The 22,868-nt window shown below is 45.3% G+C and overlaps 1 protein-coding gene across 1 annotated transcript in view; it reads left to right on the plus strand.

Annotated features, from left to right (window-relative positions):
- The first annotated feature begins 219 nt into the window (after positions 1–219).
- ptch2 (patched 2) overlaps positions 220–22,868 on the plus strand; it is a 28,090-nt gene continuing 5,441 nt past the window's right edge. Inside the window, exons 1-20 of the mRNA XM_040021775.1 lie at positions 220–839; positions 2,285–2,477; positions 11,328–11,517; positions 11,606–11,675; positions 11,789–11,880; positions 14,020–14,128; positions 14,242–14,328; positions 14,429–14,550; positions 15,379–15,526; positions 16,468–16,599; positions 16,697–16,852; positions 16,975–17,067; positions 17,166–17,291; positions 18,134–18,515; positions 18,602–19,126; positions 19,643–19,785; positions 19,886–20,066; positions 20,163–20,443; positions 21,871–22,008; positions 22,320–22,462. Of these exons, the coding sequence (XP_039877709.1) occupies positions 693–839; positions 2,285–2,477; positions 11,328–11,517; positions 11,606–11,675; positions 11,789–11,880; positions 14,020–14,128; positions 14,242–14,328; positions 14,429–14,550; positions 15,379–15,526; positions 16,468–16,599; positions 16,697–16,852; positions 16,975–17,067; positions 17,166–17,291; positions 18,134–18,515; positions 18,602–19,126; positions 19,643–19,785; positions 19,886–20,066; positions 20,163–20,443; positions 21,871–22,008; positions 22,320–22,462 (3,458 nt within the window). The 5' untranslated portion in view covers positions 220–692. The remainder of the gene's footprint in view (positions 840–2,284; positions 2,478–11,327; positions 11,518–11,605; positions 11,676–11,788; positions 11,881–14,019; positions 14,129–14,241; positions 14,329–14,428; positions 14,551–15,378; positions 15,527–16,467; positions 16,600–16,696; positions 16,853–16,974; positions 17,068–17,165; positions 17,292–18,133; positions 18,516–18,601; positions 19,127–19,642; positions 19,786–19,885; positions 20,067–20,162; positions 20,444–21,870; positions 22,009–22,319; positions 22,463–22,868) is intronic.

The raw sequence follows: 22,868 nt of genomic DNA on the forward strand, positions 1-22,868 counted from the left end.
TAATGCTCACTAAGCAAGTGAGTGGGACAGGGAGCGAGCTCTGTGCGTAAATGTGTGCGCGCACGCACGCACGCGCGGGTGTGTGTGTTTGCATGCGCGGCCGTGCACAGTTTATTGAAAGAGTTCCTCTCTCCCTTCCCCTCCTCCCCACCGTCCTCCTCCCCCTCCCTCCAGCCCAGGCAGCAGCAGCCTGGGTGGTCCCCCTCTCTCTCCACTTTGGTGAGCTGTTGCTTAGCAGCTAATAATAGGCGATGTTTGCAAAGTAATTTGCCTCTTCCTTGGCCAATGGGAGCCGGAGCACTTTTCCATCAAACCTTCCTTTTCAGGATTTGCCGAGAGGCGAACTTCTCCAAATGTTACCGCCACGGGATCGGAGTTAGACTTGACACGGACGGCTCAGACATAAGCTACTACTACTACTACTACTAGAGCTACTACTCCTCTCTGAGACGTCGGTTCACACACCATCGGGACGAATGAAGACGGAAGGATCTATACGGACTCCGGCGCATAATGTTGGGATGGAGTTTAGAGACTTGTTTGGCTCAAAGGAAGACTAGAAAACGTTCTTCTAGTTTGTTGCCGGTGCTGCTGGATGCGCTCTACTTCTATGTTGGATTATTGTCGCTTTTTCTGAACTCGCACCGATTCTGTGTCGCTTCGCTCTGCGTGCCGTTCACGCTCTTCGGACTATGGCCTCGGATCGCGGGGTCCCAGGGGCCGGCGTCTTTGGAGATTTACCCCCGAGTTACACACGCTCCCAGCCGCCTGCGAACCCAGACCTACTCCGGAGACCCAGCTACTGCCACGCTGCTTTCGCACTCAAACAGATCTCAAAGGTGATACACTGGTCGCAGTCTAGAGTGGATTTTTCTGTGAATACAGCTTTCATCCAGTCGGCAGATGTGAATGAAAGGTTTCCCCTAAAAAAGGCAGCTTATTTATTTAGGAGTTAGGTTATCTAATCGGGATTTGAGGGTCGCATGTGGGAATGCGGTGTAGACTTTAAGCAGCAGCTATCAAACCGGAGTCCGGGGACCACCAGTGCTCCCCTGAGGGGAGACGACTGCGAAATCGGGATCGGTTTGATTTGACTATTTAATACTGAAGGGAAACATTGCCGTTAGAAGCTGATGTAATATAACATAAATCGTTTTAACTGGACAGAGCCGTGTTAACCAAAAGCCTACCTGCGTGACATTTTGGGGGAGCGGAATAAAGCGATAACAAATGAACGAGTCTTCTTTTTTTAGCTGTATGTTAACTCTGCTGTTTATTTGAACTGACATCGGCTTCTCGTTGATTTCTGCTGTTAAAAGCCACCGTGAGGAGAGCGAGAGAGAGAAAGAAAGATAAGGGCTTGTTCCCATACCCTATCCCAGGCGTGCTGTGCGTGTTTTTTTGACTGTGTGCAGCCAGCGGAGAGCGCACTGGCCCGGGGTCTGTTTGGAAATGTGGTGGGTCCTGTAAAGGAATTCACTGATTGAGTTTGATCTGACAAAGCATCTTTGGACCGCCCGGATGCTTGGACGTGTTTCAGCACTGCTGCGAGAAACCACAACACTACAGCAATGTCTCCTAGCGCAGCAGTGACATTTGTGGCAGTTCACAGCAAATGAGAGATTAGACAGCTGGGTGTAAAATTATTCATAAAATGTGAAGTAGAACCGAATTAAAGCAAAAGATATCCATTAATATTTTTCTGTTGGGCTACAGTTATAGAAAAACTTGAACTGCATAGTAAATGTGTTAATGGCTCTTTTTCAGTAGAACAAACTCACAGTTTTAACTTTCAGCTTTTTTAAAGTCACGCATTTTGCTTTGGAATGAAATTGTCATCTCTTATTTTTCTTATTTATGGGAGCTCCTCTAGGCTGTAAGGTAAAACACTGGAAATCTCTCTCCTTAAATAAGGATGTCATTAAGTACAAAATAGTCCCAACACAGTGTCATTTAAATCGTATTACTGGGATAGGACTACAGATAATGTCTAGCCTGAGATTTAACACATAAGACCTGCATCAGAGCTCTTTGGCACCACGACTTGTCTCCATTTTATGAAAAGCATGATTTAAATAACAAACATATGTTGTCTCTGAATACAGATGCACGTCTCTTCAAATGTTTAGAATTTACTTGCACAACGTTGTTTGAAAAGATATGCAACCAACCTTTTTGAGACAGTAAGCATGATTATGTGTAGTATAATAGTAATAACTAATAATAATAATAATAATAATAATGATAATGTTCTTTTCTCATCCTCTTCCTGCTTCCAATCCAGGGGAAGGCAGTAGGTCAGAAAGCTCCTCTTTGGATCCGGGCGAGGTTCCAGGCCTTCCTATTCTCTCTGGGCTGCTACATCCAGAGGCACTGTGGGAAGGTTCTCTTTATTGGACTCTTAGTTTTCGGGGCTCTGTCTGTGGGACTCCGAGTCGCAGCCATCGAAACCAACATTGAACAGCTATGGGTGGAAGGTGAGTGTGTGATATTTCCTGTTTGACAGTGCATGCGTTGCCCTAGGGAGCTTGTTTTGGGTCGTAATCATGTGAAGCAGTTAAATGTTAAAATGTCTTAAACACTTAACTGTATGCTGTCTGGCGCTGGCACTGAGTCTACAGTAAAGCTATCATTCGGTATGCTTCCTCACTACGTTGTAGCTGTTTGGTGGACTTTTTTTTTTCTTTTTGCTTTTGTTGGATCGTGACAGCTGATAAAGTGACATGAAACTAAGAGAGTGATTGAGATAGAGCAAATGGTGCAGACATCCCCTGGTTTGTACACAATTCTCAGTTGTTTTCCACTGAGTGTAGCTGGAGTTCTGATGATGAGATGTGTTGGCAGGAAGATACAGGTTAGTGTCATCTCAGTGCTGTGGGAGGGCACTAGGTGTTCAGTGAGCGACACAATGGCTTGTCTTGTTGAAATCCTGATGACAGAACTGAGGATTTGTGGGACTTAGTTTAAGTATTTTTTATCTTTTTAGGGGCTTTTATTAAAGTTAGAATTACAGCACACATTTCTAACCGCATTAGCAGCATATAAGGAAAACAGTCCTACTTACTACACCCAGTATTAACAGCCTTGTATACAGCAGATTCATGCCACTCTCTCCTGTGCATTGTATATGTTTTTATCAGCAGTTTTTCACATTTTTTGACTTCTTTATCTTCTACGTCTTTTCATCATGAGAGCAAACACATCCCTGACATTTCTGCCGTGTTTTTTTGGATATCTTATAATTTCCTCTTCTCTTGATAGCGCTCCCATTCCTTACCTCTGAACTTTTTAAGTTAAGGTTATCTGTACATTTCCAGCGGCAGAGGCAGCTTTATTTGGTTTTTCACACTGACCAAATTCCTTTTAAACCCCCAGGCTTCAGTGCCGGGGCTGATCCCTGCAGCAGATGGACTGTGTGAATGGTTAGCCATCTTTGAGGGCTCTGACCCCTCCCCCCCTTAGCTCCCTGTGTGGTCCCTAACTATTCTTGGATTCCATTCAACAAGAGGCAAGCAGGCAGGCAGGCAAGCAAGCAGGCACCACCTCCCTCCCTTACCCTCCTCCCTCCCTCCCTTCTCTCCTCCTCACAAGAAGAAAAAAAATATAAGTGAATGCAGCTGAAGTTTACCCACCTGTTTTGCACGCTCTAAAAGCGCCACAGCAGTTGGTGAATATAAACAGACTCTATAGGGTTTTTTAAGCCCACCATGTCACTGGAGGACAGGAACAGGCGGCTCCCACAGGACCTGTGTGGAGGTGTTGGTGGAATCACACGCCGCCGGTTGTTGGAAGGCTGTGCGCTTCACTTGCGCAGGAATTTAAATAAGGTTCTCTATCAAGCACAATAAAACAAAAAAGAAACAAAAAGAAAAATCTTTAAAAATGTAGGCACTGAAATTGTTAGCTTTGAAGGAAACGCCTCCATCTCCCACAATAAGAAGGAGAGCTGCCACTGTGTCCCTTTTCTTTGGTTTCACTGTGGTTAGTGTAAAGCTTCGGGATTACCTCTTGAGCTAATTGGCCAAGCCATCTTTTAAAGGACATGTTTAGATGTTTGTGTGCAAGTTGTTTTGCTGTGGGATTGAGAGAGTTGAACTGGGGGGGGGGGGGGGGTGCTCAAAAGGAATGCTGTGCCTTTAAGAGGCCGTGGCCATCTTTCTAAAGTTTCTGCCTGCCTTGTTTCCACCAATAGCCCATTGACAAAGCTGCTAGGGCCTCAATGGAGAGTAAAGTGGTTCGGTAACAAGGAGAGGTTAGTTCTCCCTCTGTCTCTCACTCTTTCTCTTTTACACACACACGCACGCGCGCGCACACACACACACACACACGCAGAAAAAGACACATGCACCAATTCACATAAGCCAGGGCACAAAAAAAAATATGCCTTCTAGTAAGACATCAGATTTCAGACTGATGGAACGAAATTATAAACATATATTTTACATTAGTTCCTAAGTTTTATTTGCCGTGTTTTCTAATCTAAACATGTAAATAATTTGGCTTTACATCAAAAGCAACTTTAAGAAGCGGCATAAATGAAAGTTTTCCCACTTGCACCCTAATTTGTTCAGATGAAACTAGCTGTGAATTGACACCTTATGTGTTAACACTCCAAGCTGAATGTGAATGTGTGTGTGTGTATCTGAATGTGTTAGGAGCATATGCTTCCCATCATATATTCATACTAGGAGCTGCCCCCTGCAGTTTTCACACACATACACAAACACGCACACTTGTCATCTTTGTCACTTCTGGTGCGTGCAGCTTGCCTGGCCGCCTGTCTTCCCGCCTCAGGTTCCTGACTGCGTTCCCGTCTGTCTCCCCTGGGCTTTGTGTGCGCCTGTTTATATTTCTACCTGTCTGTCTGCCTGCTCTGTGAAGTCAGGCCACCAGGGCTTTTTTTTTTTTTTTTTTTAATTGCTTCCTCCCTCCAACAGGACCAAAATACCGTGAAGCACAGCAGTGCAGTCTCTGTCTAGAAAGTGTAGACAGAGAGAAAGAGACAGAATTTGTGCCTACGCTTCACAATCAATCAAGCATTCTTTATGTCTTTATTCATATCGTTTACTTCAACCTGAGGACTCTTGTGCATTTTCAGAGCGGATGAGCTACGTATAAGTCGAAGGCTTCATCGTACCTTTAGCTCTCACACCTGTGTAGTGGAGAATAAAAGCTGTGGAGTATCAGGGTGTTTTGTCTGACAAGGGGATTACGAACTATTTCTGGCTAACTGCCTCTGCTCTAAAGGATCTGAGACAGACATCGCCCATCAAATTACCTTACACCCATGCACATCTTTTTTTCTTCTTCCTTCTTAAACTGCAGTGCTGGCCCGAGGAATGGCACTTGTTGCCAATTTTCAAAGTGCCTGGATTAAATTGAGTTAAATTGTGTTTCAAAAAATCATTCATGTTATCTAGTTAGAATTAGATCAAGTTTAAACTGTGGTTCTGCTTATCTAGCTTGGGCCACATTTGAGAATTTGAAAGTTAAGGTATGACCTGCGCAACGTGTGACCCGGCTCTGTATTGTTCACAAGGAGAAAAGAAAAAGATCATAAAAAGAGGCGCAGGAAGAGGACGAGGATAAGAGGAGACAATGGTGTGGGGGGGCAGGAACGGGGTGGAAGGTTTATTGCAAGCTCACACTTTTTTTCCTTTTCTTTGCTGCTGTTTTTGCCTGTCTCATTTGAACAAACATCAAGTGCGAAACGGTCTCGTGGACGTCTTTCTCTATAAAGCCCCGTTTGTTTTATGAGAGAAGTTACTTTCTTAAGCTTATTTTTGTTTTGTTTTTTTCACTAAAATGTGTCAAACTTAAGGATGCCTTTGCGCAGCCTTTGGATAATTGTTTTCAGGCGCGTATCAAGCCGCAGCCGAAAAGCTGTGTATGGGAAAGAGGGTAAAGAAAATGCATTCATGTAACAGTGGTGCTGTTTACTCTGACTTTAACTAAACTCATCTTTCTTGGCAGTTGTTTGGGTGAGGCATGACAGACATGCACACAGACTCAAGCTGTCCAAATATGAGCGCAGTGAGATGAGGACTATCCGGGTAGCAGTTGCCCCATAAAAAGTCTTATGCAGGAGAGAGGGAGGTGAAGACCATACAGTGTATACAGAATAACAGGGAATCAGACAAGATATGAAGAGACCGAGGTGTGGACTGATTTAAAGAGAGGAGAGCAAAAAAGTTTGCACAAATGCACACGTGGGCGTTTCACCGTTTGGAGCGGTTTCTCTAAACAAACCTCAGAGTGGCACAGCAGGTAAATGCTATAATTCATTGGAGTGCACACAGCGCCCCAGTTCAGACAGAGAAAGGGAGCTCTATGAGGTATTATTGGAGGTGAATAGTGCGCGGTGGTGCCCCAACTAGATAAATAAACTCCCAGCGTTCAGGGCCCGGGACCTCACTGGTAGAGAGAACAAACAAGACAGAGTCAACCTGGGTCACTTCTAAATGTTTATTTCACCCCCTCTCCCTCCATCCCTCAATCCAAGACTACCTCATTCCATCCCCGTTCTCAGCATCCCCAAAATACACACACACGCTCTTCAACAGAGAGCCCAAGACCACCCCCCAACAAATAAACACACACTGAGCAGCTACAGATACATCTGCATATGACAGACACATGGCTCTTGCTTCTACTGAGACAGGAATCACAAAAGAGCGTGCTCTACCTTCCCTTTTTTAAAGTCTTGTTTGTTTGGGTTTTTTTTCTTCTTCTCTTTTTTGCCTTTGGTTGTAAAACAAAAGCTCTTCATATATTTATCGGGTAATGAGTATCACCGGTTTACAGTGATAGCATAAAACAGGTCTTTGGGCTGAAAAAAGGGCACTGGACTGTCAGGCTCTTTGCTACATTGAATGCGATATCCTTAGAAAGGCCGCAATGCAACCGAAAATGGGATAATAAAAACTCAATCAGTATAGTGTGGCACCCTTTATCTCTTCGCTGAAGAGCAACCTTTGTCTCTGGCTGTGGGGTGGGTGCGGGGGGGAATAAAGCGACACCAGTCACCTTAGAGTTTGCACCATTTGCCTCTGTCTTTACACCGTGGAAGTATAAAAAGTGAAGTGAGAGGGGCTGGAGAGAGAGAGGGGGACTGAACATTTTCTTGGTACTTGGGAGGGAAAAAAGAAATGCTTCTGGGGCTCAATAAATTCATTTCTCATCTGAATGAGACCAGCAACGTGGAAAAATTTTGCTTTTCAGGCGGGGATGAATGTATGTTTCAACCACACATTAAGCAGCATTAGCGGTCAGTGGAGTGTCTAATGTGACTATTTTTCACAGTGGCCAACACTGCCCATGATTAGCATAATTAGCAGAGGCAAGCCTATACATATGGAAATAGAAAGTGCCTAAATGCCAGCCCTCGTGGAAATTTATGTGTGGTGGCTAACACCACTGGCACATCTGAATAGAAAGTAAGTGAAACTGATTTTTCATGTTGTTTTTGCTGTTTTATGCAGTTTTTAAGGTGTGATTTGGAGACAACTTTTTATTTATGTATTTATTTTTTTATTTTAATACCAGGGAAAAGTTACAGGACAAACAGAGACCACATTTGTTTTTTTGTGTGTGCGGGTAGTTTAGCTCATTTCCTGAGTGAATGGTGTTTTTGACAGCTGCTAAACAGATACACTGTATTTCTATAGGTAAGATAGCAAAGTGCCAGCTTCTCTTTCTTGCCCCTTGCCTCACCCCCCCTTACATCCCGACTCTGGCATTGTTTTACAGGCTGGGAAAGTTTTGGTCCATTTGCTTTTGTTGAGGGGAGAGAAAAAAAACGTTCCCTCTTTATTTTATTCTGCTGTTTGTTGGGAAACATCTGAAAGAAATTGAAGGGTTGAATGACAAAAGGGTCTGCATTCAGTCTGGAGCTGTACTGACGGATTCTATAGAGGAACAGCCCATCTGCTGGGGTGCAGCCTGCTTTAGGCAGTGCCCTGGCTAGGGAAAGCCATAGGGCAGGACTGGGCTGAAGAATCCAAAGTGGAGATTCTGGTGGGTCCAAAAGAAGGGGGCCTATTTGGGTGCCAAGATGAAGGAATGAATGTCTTATTTAGCTCCATTGCTGAAAATCAAAAGGAAGTAAAGCAGCTCTTTTGTGAATAAAACAGTGGAGAAGGAAGTAAATCATAGGTAAAAGACAGCAGGCGAGGGATAACTTAATCTATTTTTCATATTGTTGCTACGCTATGATAAAGTAGCGTAGCAACCTTCCCTGAACTATATTTTATCAAAGGAAGTTTTGTGTAGAAATCGGCTGTATATTGCTTCTCATCTTGTCATGCTGTGTAAATCAGGAAAAACGTCAAATGCACTACATAGCAAGTAATAGCATACATGTCACCTTCAGCCCTCTTCTTCTTGAGTCTTCCTCCATAGCAGCGTGGGGCCTTTCAGGGGCCCCCTAATCCAGCTAATCTACCACACTAAACTTTGAAGGCGGCCTGGTCTGACCTAGAATGGCCTGGAACTGGGACTAGGTACCCATAACCACAATAGAATAGAATAGAAACAGGCCTTTAAAGGTGGTCTTGGATCATTCTAGAAGCCAGATGTTTTATTGAGTTAGGAGATGCTGTCTGTTTGGCTTGTAAGGATGGAAGGGTCAGGTGGGTAGGAAATGACTGAGGTTGGTGGAGACAGAGTCCTGTTTCACCTCAGTGCACACACACACACACACACACACACACACACACCGGCACATGAAAACACGCTTTCTTAAAAACATTATTATTATTTTTTATTTTTTGTACACCCACAGCCATGAAACCATGTCAGGGCTTGTTATGACATTTTCCCCTCGCTTTTCACTTTCCCAATGTCGTAACTGCTGTGAAAGTGCTTTTAGTGGTGAAGCTAGTAAATGAATTCACATGTTGCACCCATCAGAGTCGAATTGTTTGCTAAAATTTGTAAGATGGTGGTCGAGTATCGCGAAAGCATCTCGACAAACCGATGGGATGTGATTTAGAGTTGCGATCATTTGTGTTCACCCATCTCCAAGCCCCCCATTTTTCTTTTTTCTTTTTTTTTTTTTCAATTTTGATCATGTTGCCAAACAAGGACTAATATTTCATGTTTCAGAATCGCTCGTGTAATAAACTTCCTAGCCACTGGGCTGTTAAAACCCAGCTTTACACCCTCAAAGGTGCTTTCTTCCCAGGGTGGGAAGAAAGTTTCTGGGAACTGTCTCTTTAAGGCTGTGAGGAGCGAAGCCTGGGTGAAGGGAGCGGGTAGAGGGGGGGAAACTGAAAAAGAGTGAGAAAGGGAAAAACAGCCTCAGAAAGAGAGAGAGAAAAGGGGGACGAGGAACAGGGAAAGAAAGGTAGAGACGGAGAGGCTTCTTATGAAGAGAGTGGTGAACTTGAGCAGAGCTGAGTGCTGGGGAAGCTTAGAAGTCGGGTGGTTGGGGCCGGACCGGGGGTTGAGGAGAGAAGGCGAGAAAGAGAGGGAGAGAGAAACGAGAGAGGACTGGCTGCCTGGGTGGTCCAGATGGGAGGAACGAGACACAAATAGCTATAATTTACTTCAGGAGGCCTGTAATTACAGAGCCAGAGTCTCTTCGAGCCACCCAGTTCCTGTTGGGATCAAAACCCCACGCTGCAGAGGTTAACATACGAAATGTCAAAAAAGGTTTAACAGATGTCAAAGAGGTCCTCAAACGGAAAGTGTTCAGTTTTTTAGTGGGTTTTTTTTTTCTTTTTGATTGGAAATTAGTGGGGCAAGAAAACCCAAGCGGGGCCACGAAGATTAAAATGTTTTACACTAAATCTCGTATTTACACCTCATGACAGTATGAAAATGACTTAATAAAAGTTAAATCTCATTTTCTATCATTTCCAAAATTCCAGGCAGAATTATTTCTTTCACATATGTCCTGCTGTGGTTTATAAATACATTAGCTTTAAAAAAAAAAGAAAAAAAAGAAAAGTTTTTGTGCAAAGAACATCAAACAAGAGCGTGTCCCATTTTGAAGTGTTTTCTTTGTGAGATGCACTAAGCCCGACACCAGTGACTGCAAATAAACAAAGTGACCCGATAGTCTCGAGGCCCTGCGAATGTAATTAAGCCTTGAAAGCGAAGCCTAGAAATATTGGACTGTGTCACAGAGGACCGCAGTTCTAACCTGATCTCACACTTTTGCGGCGTAGGCTGAATAGTTTGTTTTTTCTTTTCTCCCCATCAATTATGGGAGCCTGTTCCAGCCAGGGGGAGGTCCAGAAAGCGTGAGGAAAAAGAGAGAGCGGGAGAGTGTGAGAGAGAGAAAGAGATGGAGAGAGAGGTAGATGGGAGAGTGTTAAAAGGATAAAAGAAATAGATGCTCGGAGCTGCGAAGTGCAGTGCAGTAAAATTGGGTGAACGACTGACAAAAATTAGAATCAAGAAGGTGGTAGCCCTAGTTTCTAAACTCCCACCACTTCCCTCTTTTCTCCCCTCCCTTCTGTCTCTCTGGGGTTGTCGTGTAGTGGGACAGCAAGAGGGGCAGACGGGCCCTCTGTGATCCAGCGCGGCATGTTTCATGTCCACTTGGCACTGGCACAGATCCCCCCGGCTGGCAAACTCTTTTCAGGGCAACCTCCTGTAATTAGGGGGCTGGGGTCTATTGCACAGCACAACATAGCTCGCTCTCTCTCTTGCTCCCTCGCTCTCTCTCTCGCTCTACATTTTTTTCATCCGCTTTCTAACTTTTCTCTTCATCACCATCTCTGACAGCCATATTTCTTTCCTCCACGAATATAGTCACCGTTCTTTATCCATTCGCACTTTTATGTCCTTCAATGCCATATCACAAGAACACCGCTGAGGAAGCGTTGCAGAGAAATCCAGAGTCTGAGATGAACACATTTTCCAATAAACAACCTTTAAAGGTTGAAAACTGTGCATAAACATCAGGAATAAAAGATGAAGTGCCCATCATAATTATTTTTTATGAGTTCAGATTGTCCCGGTCTGTATCTGCTGCTCTAAACAGAGCAGTAGAGCGTTTTGGGGGCATCAGAAGGCTGGTTTCACTAACTAACAGGGCACATCTGTTTCGCAGAAGGAGCCAATGAGAAGCTGTATTACTCATTTCTCTTGGCCAGACACTGGCTTGTGTGAAGTGCCTTCAAAACCAACACTGGCGAAGGCCAAGGGCGTTGGTCAATATATGTGTGTGTTCTTGTGTAAGTGTGTGTGTGTATGTGCATATGTACGCACAAAACCTACTCTGTAATAGGATACAAATGTGTGAGTGTCTTTGCGTGTGCATTAAAGAAAATCTATCTATCTGTCTATCTAATCACTTTTCATTTCTACTTTTTTAGCTGGCAGTCGTGTGAGCACAGAGCTTCGCTACACAAGGGAAAAGCAGGGAGAGGAGTCTGTATTTACCTCACAGATGCTTATCCAGACCCCCAAAGAAGAGGGCACAAACATTCTCACCCAGGAAGCTTTGCTGGTTCACATGGAAGCCGCGCTGTCCGCCAGCAAAGTGCAGGTGTCATTGTTTGGAAAGTAAGTGGACATGCTCTGTGAAGATCTGCTGCGCGCACCCATGTGTTTTTTAATAAAACTTTTAATCTAAAACCTTTATTTCTCTTAGATCATGGGATCTTAATAAAATATGCTATAAATCTGGAGTCCCCATTATAGAGAACGTCATGATCGAAAGGGTAAGTCGATGAAGAAATATCTGTTTTGTTTTGTTTGGGTTTTTTGTGTGTCTATGTTTATTTATCACTGATTTGTGATGTTTACTTCTTTCTTTTCTATTTCCTGATCCCAGATGATTGACAAGCTGTTCCCCTGTATGATAATCACCCCATTGGACTGCTTTTGGGAAGGGGCCAAGCTACAGGGAGGCTCTGCCTATTTACCGTAAGTCTTGGAATATTTGCCATAACTTTTTTTTTTTTTTGGGTGCACTTTTAAGCACTTCATTGACAGCTTGGCTGTTTCTATGCACTGCTTCCATCTGATCTGAGTAGAGCTTTTGGAGGGGTCCGTCACTTTTAGCACATGATGGATGGAGACATACAGTTGGGCTTTCAGTAGTCTATCAGTGGGTGCTGTGACTGACAGTGCTGGTCAGTAATAGAGTTCTTTTAGGGCCCAGAGAGGGACTGAAAGGGGGTGTACTGACAGAGAAATTCAAAGAGAGAAGGTTAGAGAGAGATGCAGCGGGCAAGCAAGCGAGGCAGGGATGGAGAGAGAGTAGATGGCTGTAACAGCAACTGGGTGGTGGGTTGGTAGAACGGAGGGCGGGGAGGCGGCGGTGGCGGCGGCGGCGGTGGTGGTGGTGGCAGGGGAGCCCTTTGGGTCAGACAATGGTAAGCATTCTTTCAGTTTACGAGTGAGTGTCCATCAGTGCAGGGGCCCCGGAGGAGGGAGGGGGGCTGGCTTTGTCAGCTCACGGCTAACACTCGGCATTCTCATGGTAATGCCCCGGGCTCCTAGCTCCCAAGTTGTCCAACAAATAAAATGGGCAGTATTCAAGCCCCAAGTCCCCCGAGAAGGACAGAGAGAGCCTACAAGACAGTTAACAGTGGAGTCTGGGCGTATTTGGGCATTTGGAGATTCTATTTTTTTTTCTGCAGGGGATAAAGTTCTCTTGAGAAATTGAGTCACTGAAAGGGATCTCTTTTTTTCCTCGTCAGAAGTGATATTTCAATTGTGTGCTTAGTTTAGAAAAGATAGTTTAGATCATAGCAGATGTTTCTTTGCAGAGGAATTATTTGTTTATGTGTGTGTCTTAGCTGACAGCGGTATGTTGCATGACAAGCCAGCACATACAGAAACAAACACAAGTTTCCCATCCTTAGCATCTCCCTGTTGGCTTGTGTGAAAAGCATAGCACCAGAGAAAGAGAAGGGGGCCTTTGATGAATCACACATCTTCCAAACATTCACACAGTGCTCAACATTTGCTGTTATTTATTAAATGTATTTAACTTCTTCATTTATTTGTTGTCGTCGTTGAGCTTACGAGAGCCTGTTGCATTCACTGGCGGGACTGTCCCTTTATTCAGCTTCTGCTCCAACCATTTTTTTAAAAAACAAAACAAAAAAAACCAACTCAAAAACACAAGAAATAAGAGTATGATAGAGAGCAAGAAAAGGGGAGGGGGGATCAGGAAAGAGAATGAGTGAAGAGTGGGAGAGAAAGAGAGTGAGAGAACTGGGGAGAACAAAAAGCAGCAATCTATGAAAAAACAAAAGGGCCCAGGCCCGGTCCAGTCAAGCAAAAACTAGCTGATAAAGGAGTGTCTTTGCAACCAGCAGCAAAAGGGGGACCCTGGTATGTGGGAATAGGAGAGCAGCTCTCTTCATGAGCCATCGGGGGGAGATTCAGCTTGGAGTTCAGATACTTTGGGATAATTTTATTTCCCTTTGTCTCGCTGAATCACAAACCACAAACATAATTCCTCCAGTTTTTCCAAAATTCTTATTTTCCTTGAGCAAGTGCATTACATTTCCTGATGTAGGCCACATTGCAGAGCAAACCAGCGCAGTACAGATGAAGCTAACAAACAGGTTATTTGTCCATGTACATCTCATCCCTCGCCCGTTTTCCCTTTCCCTGCCTTCCATCCTCCTGGCCTCTCCCTTCCCTCCCTCCTTATCAAGATGTTTGGGAGGCAGAGGTAATTGTTATGACTCAGTGCAGGGCATTGAGGAATGAAAGTGAGCAGGCAGCCACTGTGCCTTTTCCCTGGGCATTGTGGCAGCGTGAAACAGGATAATAAACGCTATTTTATCCTGTATCTGCAGCTAGCCTCCTGTGTAGCCCACCACAACAAAGGAGCGAGAGAGAAACTGAAGTAAAAGTTTTCCTGCCCAGAGTAAACATTAGCGAAGAATTCAAAGCCACGTAGCTGTGTGGGCACATGCTCATAAAAGCTATTTTACGTTGCCTTCCTTCCTTAAGTTCCTACAAATAATGTAAAATCAGTGTGTGTGTGTGTGTGTGTGTGTGTGTGTGTTTGTTGCCATTATAAAGTGTGTCTTTGCTCTGCAGGGGTATGCAAGATATCCAGTGGATGAATCTAGATCCAGTCAAGCTGATGGAGGAGCTGAGCCAGTTCACCTCACTGGAAGGGTTCAAGGAGATGCTGGACAAAGCCCAGGTGACGCACAGAAAAAATTACATGGATATCTTTACTAAACAAGGCTGCGTGTCATCTATGTTTACACCTCTTATTGTGTACTGAGACATCTCTAACATTGTTTGATTCCTCAGGTGGGACATGCCTACATGAACAGACCATGTCTAGACCCCTTAGACCCTGACTGCCCCCTCAGTGCACCTAACAAGGAGCTAGGAGAGGTAACCTCGCATAAAAGAGTGCAACTTTAGTAATTATTTACAGTACACAGAAAGTAAACCAAAGAGGCGCGCATATTGACATTTCTGCTTTCTTATTCAGAGTCCTGACATTGCTGGGCGTCTCCAGGGTGGTTGCCATGGTTTTAGCCGGAAGTTCATGCACTGGCAAGAGGAGCTCATTTTGGGAGGGCGGGTCAAGAACAGCCAGGATGCTCTGCTGAGGTGTGTGTGTGTGTTTTTGTGGGTATATTTATACATTGTCTTCCTCTTGTGTGATTAAAGGATCCAATAGCAAGGATGCGACGCGATCACTACCAGCCAAGTAGGCCACGAGTTCCCCTCTGAATCTATGGAACCCCCTAACAGCAGTGAAGACACATGCTAGGAATGCCTCATATCGAGAGGGATCAGTTTCCTGAATGACCCCGGTCTGGGATCAGCCAATTAAAGATGATTGACAGTCACATAAAGCCCCACCACCCTGCTGCACATTTGTTGTGTGCAGGACCAAAGAAGAAGAAGAAAAACAAGGAGGCGAATAACACTCAAATTCACTTTCATCTAACCCAGGGCTCTTTATAAGACAATCTTCAGAGTTCAACTGGCTATAAAAGCATGGCCAGTACAAATGGAGTGAGAGCACTGGGTCAGAGCCCAGATCAAGCCCCCCTCCACAGACCCAAGAGAGCCTTGAATGAAAGAGGATTCCAGGCCCATCTGCAAGAGCCACACTTATTCTTGGATGTGATTTATGATCATCTCTTTCACATTTTGAGCGGCACTGCTGCTTGCTTTGCCGGTGCCAAGAAAACCTGAGGACATCTGGGACTGCAGCCTAGAGATGAGCAGACAGACTAGATAACACCTGCTTTTAGTTGTTTACACTGGCAGATGGGCAAGCAGGCAGGCGGACAAATCTTAGAAGAGACGGCACCTGCTTTCAGATACAAGGGACATCTAAACACTCAGACTTAATGGTTACATTATGGTTTTTTTAAGAGTCGCTCATCATTCCTGATGTGTACTAAACTTTGTTTGCATGTTTTGCAGTGCGGAGGCTCTCCAGACCATGTTCCTGCTGATGAGTCCTAAGCAGCTATATGAGCACTTTAAGGACGACTACGAAATCCACGACATTAACTGGAATGAGGAGAAAGCCACCGCCATCCTTGAGTCCTGGCAGAGAAAGTTTGTCGAGGTACGAACTCGCGCACAGATTTCACGCTCCTTTAAACGCGCCATGCTTCAAGGACAGCAGGGCAGAAATAAAGATATTTTGTTGTCACTGAGATCATGTAGGAGGAGGGGGAGAAAAATTAGAGCTCATTTCCTTGTCCTCATGCCATCTTCACTGACACACACACATAAACACACACACAAGCGCACTGAGACTTTAATCTGCAGTGTCTGAATTCCATCAGTCTTCAGCTCCCTTGTAAACTGAATCGCAGGGCAGACCAGAGCACCGGGTTAGTGTGTGTTTGTGTGTGTGGTAGGCCAATCGTCTCCCTCTCTGTCAGGACCCTAGTTATAGGAACAAGCTGTTGCTGTGATAGCTGACACCCACCACGGCGAGGCTAAGCACAGCAGGAGGGAGGGGCATTTGGGGAGGGGAGGAGGGGTAACAAAACTCAAATGTAAACAGAGACATGAGGCTCCCCCAGCCCGACATATTAAAGTACAAGCGCAGATCTGTACGAGATAGCAAATGATGGTCGAACGCTTACAGGTAAATGGCTTTCAGGCGCTCTGGTTCCTTCGTGGGCATGAAGTACCAGGAGACGCCTTCTGAGCCATGCGATCCCATCCTTTTTCACCTTTGACCTCACAACCTCTGGCATCTGTGCTCATTACTCCTCAGTTGTCATACTTATGCACGCACACACACATGCTAGCACATGTAAAAACACACTCGGGCCGTCTTACTCGCTTTCACAGCCATGCACATTTCAAACAGAAATTTTAGGGGGTCCTGAGATATAGGGCTGTAGTAGTTTAGGGGGATTTTGAACCATGTGTGTAACAAGGTCCATATTCCTTCAGTTGCTCTTCCACATTGCTTAGTTATAAATTGGGTAGTATGTTTTTTTTTATTCTTCAGCAGAACGCTTTAACAGTTGATTGATGTTTCCCCATCAGGTGGTTCACCAGAGTATTCCAGCAAACTCCAGTCAGTCCATCCACGCTTTCTCCACCACAACCCTCAATGACATCATGAAATCCTTCTCTGATGTCAGCGTCATCAGGGTGGCTGGAGGATACCTGCTCATGGTGATTATAGTCACTGACGTTTGCCCATTATTTTTGGATAATAAGTATCTTGTATCATTTCACTGTCTTTAATAATAATACATTTTCTCCTCTCCAGCTGGCCTATGCCTGTGTGACCATGCTGAGATGGGACTGCGCTAAATCCCAGGGGGCCGTGGGGTTGGCTGGGGTGCTGTTGGTGGCTCTGTCAGTGGCAGCTGGACTGGGTCTCTGCTCCCTGCTTGGCCTCTCCTTCAATGCCGCTACGACACAGGTACAACATAAAGGGAGCGGCGTACATCATTCAGTTCATAAGCACATTTAAATTTAAGGAGGTCCACATGCTGAATGATCATTCAGACCCTTTATTCTCGACTGATGTTTTTCCTATTCCAGGTGCTTCCCTTCCTGGCACTGGGGATCGGTGTGGATGATATGTTTTTGTTGGCTCACTCCTTCACAGAAACTGAAAGCAACATACCCTTCAAGGTACCTTTCAAAGCCTCTTCTCCTCTCTTCCCTTGTCCTCTCCTCTTTTTTCCTCTCTTCTGATTTGTGTCTTCTGTTTTTGTTTTTTTTTTGTAAAGGAGCGGACAGGAGACTGTCTGCGTCGCACCGGCACCAGTGTGGCTCTGACTTCCATCAACAACATGATTGCATTTTTCATGGCTGCTCTAGTACCCATCCCTGCGCTCCGAGCTTTCTCATTGCAGGTATGTTTTGCAGACATACACAGACACACGCCTTCACACCCATGCGCGCAGGCATAAACAAGCTGTACACAATCGCACACCATGAGGCCTTGGGCTCCTTTTAAAATGAAAGAGATAACTTAAAAGAGTTGACATTTATTCAAAGCAAGCAAAGCCTTTGTTCCTAGTTTTATTGCCACTGCACCTAGAGGGCCAACGTTTTTTGTGTGTGTATGTGTGTGTGTGTGCATGTCTTTGTGTGTAAGTGTGCATATATATTTATATATATATATGTAATGCGCATATAATATGTATAATATGTATAATGGGGAATAATCAGAGCAAAGACAGCGATGAACAGACAGAGACAGAAAACGGCAGGGAGAGGGAGGGAGTGGACCAGTATATCACTGGGCCGTCAAGGCGGTTTTCTCTGATCTGTGACTAACTGTGGGTGGTCTGAAACACACAAGCTCACACACAAATACACACACAAAGATGGACACACTCTGGAAACCACAGCCAGTTAGAATGTCAGCTTCAGGGGACGGGTGAGCGGGGAGGCTGTAGCTGAACTGGTGAAGGGTGATGATTTTGCTCAAACTTTATATTTATATATATCTTTCTATATTTTTTTGTGACTTCTTTCTTTTCTTTCCCCTCCTGGCTCGCTTAGTATTCGTGGCTGGTGATTTAGAGAAGAGCTTTTCTTTACTTACCGGGCTGTGGTGTCAAGAATTTAAAAAAAAAGTCTTGACTCTTCCCAGTTGGGCTGGTGTGTCTGTAATTTTATATCCTGTTCAGTCTCTTCTTAGCTCTATCTTGCTTTTATTTCACTCTGTATTTTTTCTCCCTCTCCCTAGGCGGCCATTGTGGTTGTGTTTAACTTTGCCATGGTGCTGCTCATCTTCCCCGCCATCCTCAGTTTGGACCTCCATCGTCGCGAGGACAAGCGTTTGGACATCCTCTGCTGTCTCTACAGCCCGTGCTCCGATCGCGTCATCCACCTCTCCCCTCAAGAGTTATCGGACGCCGGAGAACAGCCTCACACGCCAACAACGGCGCACACGCACCAGTACACTGCAGGCTCGACCATCACCACCAGCACCCAAATCACTACGACGGTGCAGGCGTTCACGCAGTGCGACGCGGCAGGCCAGCATATTGTAACAATTCTGCCGCCTACCTCACAGATTTCCACCAGCCCTCCTTCCATCATCCTCTGCCCTCCCTCCCAGCCTCAAGGTAAACTGAACTCTATGATGATTCTGACAATACAGCAATTTATGATACTGGAATGCTCATTTCCTGCTTGTATTTCCTCCTTTTAGCCGCCTCTCCTTCCCCCACCACCAGCTCTGTGCCAGACCCCTATGGCTCCCAGCTCTTCACCCCTACCTCCAGCTCCACACGAGACCTCTTAGCCCAGGTGGAGGACTCCAGATCAGGGAAAAAGTGTGTACCGCTCCCTTTCCTGCACTGGAACCTGTCCAATTTTGCCAGGGAGAAATATGCCCCTCTGCTCCTTAAGCCTAAGAGCAAAGCAGCCGTGGTTGTTCTCTTCCTGTGCCTCCTGGGCCTCAGCCTGTACGGTACCACCATGGTGCATGACGGCCTTTACCTGACTGATATCGTGCCACGTGACACCAAGGAATACGACTTCATCGACGCCCAGTTCAAGTATTTCTCCTTCTATAACATGTACCTGGTTACTATGGACGGATTCGATTATGCCCGATCTCAAAGGCTGTTGATTCAGCTGCACAACGCCTTCAACTCAGTTCGATATGTGGTCAGAGACAGCGACAACAAACTGCCCCGCATGTGGCTGCACTATTTCCAGGATTGGCTCAGAGGTAAGAATTCAGAGTAATGTTATTTTGGGTTTTTTTTTTTTAGAGGGAGTTAGGTAATAACTTCTTCTTTCTGTCACTTTCTGATAATGAGTCTGCTATTTAATGCATTAGGTTTTTTCAGTTATGCTTTTTGCTAAAGACAACAGTGAGTGGGTTAATGGGTGTGGGGGTTAGAATGTGCAAAGGGTGAGTGGAAGTTCAGTCATATTGTTAGACTGCATCCACCTGGGCTCAGAGGTGACGTACTCGCTCACGGTTTGAGGTCATAGGCTATCTTGGCATGTGTGTGTGTGCGCGTCCTTAGGCTAGAATGTGTCACAGATCCAGTGAAGAAGAAGTAATAGCGATCAGGTCAATCTGATCCAGAAAAGGAAACTTGATATTCCACATTTTCAGCATCACTGCTCACACAGGCAGACATGCAGAAGAACTGTTATGATAACAGAAATCAAAGCATTTATAAATGACAGCCTCAATAATCCTCTCTCTTCTTTGTGTGTTCTACCTCACACACAGGTCTTCAGGCGGCTTTTGATGCTGACTGGCAGGCAGGCAGAATTACCGCTGACAGCTATCGTAACGGCACAGAAGACGGGGCTCTGGCATACAAGCTCCTGATCCAGACTGGCTCCAAGAAAGAGCCTTTTAACTACAGCCAGGTGAGTTTTAAAAAAAAAAGCTAAAAGGCTTTGTCTCATAATATGTTTGCTTGGCATTATAGATGAAAATATAATCAACAAATGCAAATTATTTCTCTAGCTGACCTCTCGTCGGCTGGTGGATGTCGAGGGTTTGATCCCCCCGGAGGTTTTTTACATTTACCTGACAGTCTGGGTCAGTAATGATCCCCTGGGCTACGCTGCATCTCAGGCCAACTTCTACCCTCACCCCAGAGAATGGATTCATGACAAGTATGACACTACAGGGGAAAATCTGCGCAGTAAGTCATCTGATTTTGGTCAGAGTGGATGCATTTAAAGGTGACTTACAGTGTGAATACAAAGTCACTTTACCTTCTTTTAATCTCCTCTTGCAGTCCCAGCTGCAGAGCCCCTGGAGTTTGCTCAGTTCCCCTTCTACCTGAACGGCCTTCGTCAGGCCAGCGACTTTGTGGAAGCCATCGAGAGCGTGCGCACCATTTGCGATGAGTTTGGCCGCAAGGGTGTGTTCAATTACCCCAACGGATACCCCTTCCTGTTCTGGGAGCAGTACATTGGCCTCCGACACTGGTTCTTGCTGTCGATCAGTGTGGTGTTGGCCTGCACCTTCCTGGTCTGTGCGATCCTCCTGCTCAATCCCTGGACTGCAGGCATCATTGTAAGTGGATAGCTCTTCATCCTGCACTCCACTTTTTTATTCCTTCATATCGTGCATTTTTCCACATCATTTCTGTTTTGTTTTTTTTAATTCTCCACCTCATCCTAACTTAGCATCCTTAACCCCTTCCTCCCTCTCGCTCTCTTTATTTTCACCCTTCTCAGCATAGCTCAATAACACTGTCTAGGGGGCCCCTTTTTTCTCTGTTGAGGGCCAGCATGCACACACACACACACAAGGCCCTTTGTTATTCTAATGTGCGCTCGGCGAGCCTAAAAAAAAAAAGGAAATGCAAAGGAGCAAGAAAGGCTTTACCCTCCTGAAGCCTCTACCTCCAACTCTCTCACTCCTTTTGTCAAAGGGAGAGGGAGAGATTTGGGGACAGGACAGATCTGCCCAGTTGCGACCTTGGCCTGCACAACCCATCCATCAGGGATATTTGTCTGTACGTGTATGTGCGTGTGGGAGAGCGGAAAAGAGACAATCTGAGTGGTCAACAGATGGATAACATTTCACACACAAGCTGGTGGGACCGGTGGTCCTCAAAGACCCCAAACTCACACAGAAACACACATCCCCATAGCCCCATTAGGGGTCTGTAGCTCAACTACAGAGCCAGTTTCAGCAGGAATGCGTTTAATTTAAGCAGCGGCCCACAGCAGCGCTGATTGAGACAGCAAAACAACACAGTCTCTCAGACGGAGAGGCACAGCTACGTGCATGCATGGTCTCCAAGTATCAACCAGCATGTGAAGGCTTCACCCAGCCTGTATGTGGTCGAGCAGTAAAACAGCTTTTATCATTTCCAATTTAACTATGCCCCAGCTAAAAGCCCCCGCTGGGATCAAAAGCCGCCGTTGGCCAGGAACTGCTTTCTCCTCCTTGTTTTCTAAGGATTGTTGTTGCTGTTTGTATTGCGGTTTTACAGTAACACCCCACATGAAGGCATTCGAAAGCTGTGGCACTGCATTACTTAGCCGTTGTATTAAATGTCAGAAAACAATAAAATGAGCGACACAGGCTAAAAATCTTGCGGAAAAAAATGAAACAAGATAATTTGTTATGGACAAGTAAATGTGAATGTGGTGCAAACACTTTGCCTTTGGTGCTGTCAATCTCTGGTGTTAAGCACCTATGGGAAGGAAGAAGAGAAAGAGAAAGAAGGAATATGGGAGTGGGCGAGGGGGATGGGATTAACCCGAGGGTGGGAAATTTGATCTCATGTCATTAAGATCTTGAGCACAGGGTCAAAGACTGTGGCAGCAGGACTCAGCTCCATCTAGAAAGAAAAGCATTATCGTAGTTGAAATGCTTTAATTTTACAATCTCGTTTAGCCATATCTTCTTTTTTCATCCTACTGTGTTGGCTGGCTTAACATTTCCTGCACTGGAAAAGTGGTAACGCTAAATTTCATGTGTGCTTTTAGGTGTTTATCTTGGCCATGATGACTGTGGAGTTGTTTGGCATCATGGGTCTAATTGGCATCAAGCTGAGTGCCATTCCTGTGGTCATCCTGATCGCTTCCGTGGGCATCGGAGTGGAGTTCACTGTTCACATCGCTCTGGTAAGGAATGAGCAGCACCTAACCACCTAATCATACCTAATAGAAGAAAATGCATTACAAAATATTTTATTTATAACTGGCGAAAAGTTGGCTATTTTAAAATTATTGAGGTGTTGGCTTGCTCACTCATGCTGGCAACCTGCTTCCGTGCACACTCTACTGTCTTGTAGCATAGTGTTGTAATCCTCAACAAAACCAAACGCAGGAACTAGGGAGCTTGCCAAAGCCTCACCGCAAGCACAAGTTTTGTGTGATCGGCAAGATTTCCAACTCACTTCTCTTCCCCACCTTCCCCCCTCTCTCTTCCGCAGGGCTTCCTGACAGCAATTGGCAACAGAAACAAGCGCTCGGCGGTGGCGCTGGAGCACATGTTTGCCCCGGTGGTTGACGGAGCGATCTCCACACTGCTGGGTGTTCTCATGCTGGCCGGGTCCGAATTTGACTTCATCATGAGGTAAGTGAGTGTGTGTGTGTTCATTCAGAAAGGTCATATGCTACCTTTAGAAGAATCAGCATTTTGTGTGGAGCCTGTTGTCTCATCTCACTTTGGGTGCAGTAGGAAACCTCACTTTGGAGGTCTACATGCAGGTGGAAGTCCTTTTTTTGTTGTTTTTGTAGACACACACAGAGACACACAAACAGTGACAAATAAGCACCTGGTTCTGTCACTCTGGGAGCGCACACACATCTGACTCCTCGAGCTTGGAGTGAAACAAATGGGGAAAACATCAAGGGTGTGTGTAGCAGCTGCTTGTAAACATGGAAGTGTTCTGCTGCCCACTGGGTGGTGTCTCCCTCTCACTCTTTCACGCTGTCTCTTTCGCACACACACAGGGGAATCTGTAAAAATTCCTATCATC

Source organism: Simochromis diagramma, unplaced genomic scaffold (assembly GCF_900408965.1).
Source record: "Simochromis diagramma unplaced genomic scaffold, fSimDia1.1 OVJJ01000205.1, whole genome shotgun sequence".
Lineage (NCBI taxonomy): Eukaryota > Metazoa > Chordata > Actinopteri > Cichliformes > Cichlidae > Simochromis > Simochromis diagramma.